At 45.0% G+C, this 4,890-nt stretch overlaps 1 protein-coding gene across 1 annotated transcript; it reads right to left on the bottom strand.

Annotated features, from left to right (window-relative positions):
• Positions 1-566: 566 nt before the first annotated feature.
• Positions 567-944, bottom strand: LOC112890361. The gene has a single exon (XM_025957264.1). It carries the CDS (start codon positions 942-944, stop codon positions 567-569), a length of 378 nt encoding a protein of 125 aa, XP_025813049.1.
• Between the last annotated feature and the right edge of the window lie 3,946 nt (positions 945-4,890).

Raw genomic sequence — 4,890 nt, 5'->3', positions numbered from 1 at the left:
GTCGGGCTGCCGGGGTGGGTCAATCTGATCAGCAAAACACTTCTGCATGCAACGCTGGTAGGTGGCACCAGCGTTTTTCAAACCGAACGGCACAGTGTTGTAGCAGTACATGCCCAACGGGGTGATGAAAGAGGTCGTGAGCTGGTCAGACTCTTTCATTGTGATCTGGTGATAGTCCGAGTAGGCATCCAGAAAAGAGAGGATCTCGCATCCCGACGTGGAGTTGACTATCTAGTCTATGCGCGGCAAAGGAAAAGGATCCTTAGGACACGCCTTGTTAAGGCCAGTGTAATCAACACACATTCTCCATTTCTCATTCTTCTTCTTTATAAGGACAGGATTGGCAAGCCAGTCGGAGTAATACACTTCCTTGATGAAGCTGGCTGCCAAAAGCTTGGCGATCTCCTCACTTATGGCCCTGCACCTCTCATCATCGAAATGGCGTAGGTGTTGTTGCATGGGCTTGGAACCTGGTTTGATGCGAAGCTCGGGACGCCTGGCATGTCGGAAGGCTTCCACGCAAAGGCATCATGATTGACGCATAGGAAGTCGACGAGCGCACTTTCCTATTTGGCCGAAAGTTGCGTCCCGATTTGCACGGTCTTGTTCCGGTCATTGGGGTCGAACCCGATTGCCTTGGCGTCCTCGACCGGGTGGAAGGTGTTGGACGGGGACGGCTCATTGCAATCGGGAGTGCCCTCCTCCACCATCCGGTGAAGCTTCTGGAGCTCGGCGGAGTTGGCGATGGAGGTGGCGAGCTCGAAGTGCTTGCGACCGCAGGCGTACACCTGCTCGAAGGAACCGCTCACCATAATGGCGTCGTTCGGTCCTTGCATCTTCAGTTTGAGGTAGGTGTAGTTGGGGACTGCCATGAATTTGGCATAGCACGGATGCCCAAGGATGGCGTGGTACGATCCCTCAAAGTCCACCACCTTGAAGATCATGGTCTCAGTGCGGAAGTTGCTGCGGTCGCCGAACGTGACTGGCAAGTCTATGTTCCCTGGGGGTACGCCCTCATGCCCGCAACAATGCCGAGGAAGGGGAAAACAGAGGCACGGAGCTTGGACCGCGAGATGCCCATGGCGTCGAGGATCTCAACATACAAGATGTTGAGGCTGCTACCCCCATCCATCAGCATCTTGATTAGGCGCTTGTTGCCGATGATGGGGTCGACAACGAGGGGGTAGCTCCCCAATCGGGGGATGCTGGGAGGGTGGTCACATCGATCGAAGGTGATCGGTGTGCTCGACCAATGGAGGAACTTTGGGATGATGTTCCTGGTGGCGCAGACTTCCCGGAGTCGGACCTTGTGTTGACGCTTTGTGCAGTCATTCTCTGGACCTTTGAAGATCATGAGGCAGCCGTCTGGGTTGAGGAAGTCGCTCCCTTCCTTGGGCGGTGGTCCCTGATCTTTGGGCACCTCCTTATCGCAGTACTTGCCCTTGCGCTTGCTGGCCTGACCTAGCATGCGCTTGAGAAGCTCACAATCCTTGAGCTTGTGCTTGACGGGGTAGCCGTAATTGGTGCAAGGCTTCTCCAGGAGTTGCTCAAAGTGGTCAGCGTTGCCCTGTCGCTTGACCGCGTAGTTGGCCGCCACGACCGAGTTCAATCGGCATGACGCCGGTCCTTCTTCTTCCTTTTCCCCTGCCCTGAGGAGGGGCCGTCCTCCCGCTTGGCCTTGCCTTTGGCCCGACCATTGGTGAAGACCGCCTCCTCGCCGAAGGCGTGGTTCGTGGTGATGTCCAGAAGCTCGCAGGATGACACTGTAGGAGGACTCCGCCTCCTCCTACAGCGGTAGCAAGAGAGCCTCGGCCTGCGTCCTCCCACGGCTGTAGATGTCCAGAAGCTCACAGGCCGAGGCTCCAGCCGACCAGCTGGCCAGTCGGAACCATGGACCTAGACAGCTTTACAGTCCAAGAGAGCGTCTATTTGACCCACGCGTGGTCTTAGACCATCTAGAATGCCAGCAGGAAGTAGCCCCGCTGGGGACTCCAGATCCATGGACCCGCCAGGTAGTGTGGACGAGATTTTGGGGGAGATATGTAGCCCTCTGGCTGCAAAATTGCTCCTTTATCATGCACGGTAGTAAAAATCAAATCCAACATGTATTGCGTATCCATTTTAATAATGCTCCTTTGATTTGCTGGCGCCACGAGATATTCTAGGCTTGTCCGACGCGATTGGATTTGCGTTGCATGCATGCATAAAAACGGATTGGATTGACGTTGCATGCAGAGCTCCAGCGAGCGCTTGTAGCCGTAAAAACGCGTCGCATGGCGGCGCCTCCATCCAAGGTCCCGTGACTTAAAATTACCTCGTTGGGGTCGCGGGGAGTAAAATACGTTTTGCTCTTTTAATTCCTCGGTGTGATCTGGAGCTGCTTGAATGGCTCCCGCAAATATAATTCACCCCCAACTAACGGTGCTTGCAATGGTTGCTCGAATTGAAATCTCATGAAGGCCAATTACATTTTATGGTCCCGACAGGAGTTGACGTTTGCGATGAATTTCACGAGTTCATATCCATCCCTGTCATACAGGTTTTGATGCCCCTGTAGCCATAAAAACCTATCGTTTTGGCATGTAGTGCATGCAGCCTGCATATGGAAGCTAATTTGTTGCCATTAACTTAAAATTGAAAAGATTCTAGGGTGGTTATTACTTGCATGAAAAATGGCTCAAATGAGAGAGATTTCAGGGAGCAATATATCTGTTCATTATTTACTTTGCTACCCGTTTGGTGGACTTGATCGTATGCATTGATCTCTGAGATTTATTTGCGTTGATTGGTTCAAACTTTGTACGCTTTCACAGTGGGATACGGCAGGATTGTTGAGTACATGAATGGTAGCATGCAAGGCACCAAGTACAATCCAGCAATGTCTATCCGCGTTATATGCCCCTTGATTTGGGCCAACTGATTACTCCGATTACACAAAGAGGTAATTAGTTATTTGACATCTAAGCCATTGGTACGGAATAGTTAAGCATTCGGAAGGAGTAATTAACAAGCAATGTTCAGGTACTTTTGACCAAGAAGAAGTAATTAGTCATCGAATTATGGAGTAATTACTATAGAAACAAGGAATACTTATCTACTTATGCATAACACGAGGTAATTTGACCCAATATAATCTATAAACTAACAAGCAAGGAACAGTTAGTTATTGAAACATGAAATGCTTAGTCGTAGATGCTTTGTATATGTAAGCAGAATTTTGATTTTTTTTTTGTTATACAAGATTACTCCTCTAGACTCTAAAATATTATTCTTTATGTATTTGGCCAATTATTCCCCAAAAGCATTTTCTTTTATTTTTCTATAAGTAATTTTCATCTGCGTGAATACTTCCTTGATTAGCTGCACACCATCTAATGGCCGCTACCGGCTAATGAAGAAAGCTATCACGTGAATTAGGCTATGTTTGGATCCAAGGGCAAATGGCAAAAGGGCAAATAGCAAAATTTTTGCTCCTGTCACATCAGATGTTTGGACGCTAATTAGAAGTATTAAATATAGTTTAATTAAAAAACTAATTACATAGATGAGGACTAAATGACGAGACGAATCTATTAAGCCTAATTAATCCATAATTAGCAAAATTACGGTAGCATTTGCCCTTTTGCACTTTGGGGTGTTTGGATCCAAAAGTGCAAAAAAAAGTGCAAAAGAGCAAAAATTTTGCTCTTTCTCTTTCTCTTTCCGTTGGATCCAAACAGGCGCTTACTATCCACTTTCAATTTGTACCATGCTCGGTATACGGTCCAGGTGCAGCGGATCAAAGACGCCAGAGGCAACGTAAACGTAGTTTTGCATGACAATAAACTAGAATGATTAGTGCAGGTTTACCATTCCTGCTTATTCTGTTAGTTGCCTCCTATGTGCGCACTGATCCATGCATGCATGAAAACTTGTATGAGTGGAGTTTTTGTACGAGTGGAGTTTTTTTTAACCTTGCACAAGTGACAAGGAGTATTTTTGCAAATGACAGGAGTATTTATCAATTGGCAAGAAAGAGTGTTTTATTTCCAGATATCAAAAGTGTACTAGAAATGTCGGGAGTATTTTTCCAATTAACAAATAGGAGTATCCTTCAAATGTCTGGTCTATATTTCAATTGACATGATGGGTATTTTTTTTCAAATGTCAGGAGTATTTTTAACTAGCTAGAGGAGTATTTTCAACTAACCAGAGGAGTATTTTTTACCTAATGTTAGGAGTTTCTTTTCAAGTGTCATGAGTATTTTCAATTGAGCACAGAAGTATTTTTCAAAGAACATGAGTGTTTTGCAATTCTCTAGAGTATTTTTCAATTCATAAGAGGAGTGCTTTGTCCAACCGTCGGGTGTATTTTTCAATTGACAAGAGAAGTATTTTTCGATTGAATAATACTTTGATTGACAGCAGGAATATTTTTACTCCATGATTCTTTTCCAACTAATAAATAGGAAGTATTTTCTGAAAATCAAGGGTATTTTTCAAGTGTCAGGAGTACTTTTTTCAATTGATAAAGAGGAGTACTTTTTTCTAAATTTTGGATTTTTTTCCCCAATGGCGTGCCAGAAATCAATAGCAGGAGTTAGGTTGCTGTAGAGGGTGGGAAGGTGACTGCCGTATTTGAGTGTGCCAATCACTCCAATTTCATTTTTAGCTATTTCAAATAAGATTAATTTAGAAACAATTTCCAAAACTTAGACAAGTAATTTTCTTATAGAAATTAAGCTAATGATATAGATAATTGAAATGGATAAAAATGCTTAGACATGTAATTTGTAGGATTACTTTTCCAAAACTCGAGACATAAAATTAATTATGACATCAACCCAGTAAAATTAATTATGACATCAGCCCAATGATAGAGAAGATATTTTTGATATTATTGCTCCTCTA

This window comes from Panicum hallii, chromosome 4 (assembly GCF_002211085.1).
Source record: "Panicum hallii strain FIL2 chromosome 4, PHallii_v3.1, whole genome shotgun sequence".
Taxonomy (NCBI): domain Eukaryota; kingdom Viridiplantae; phylum Streptophyta; class Magnoliopsida; order Poales; family Poaceae; genus Panicum; species Panicum hallii.
The sequence above is the reverse complement of the archived record's forward strand: the minus strand, read 5'-3'. Positions and strand labels throughout refer to the sequence as shown.

What these genes read in the sequence shown, in the direction of transcription:
- LOC112890361 (XM_025957264.1), bottom strand. Translation starts at nt 944, where the DNA reads ATGATCTTCAAGGTGGTGGACTTTGAGGGATCGTACCACGCCATCCTT.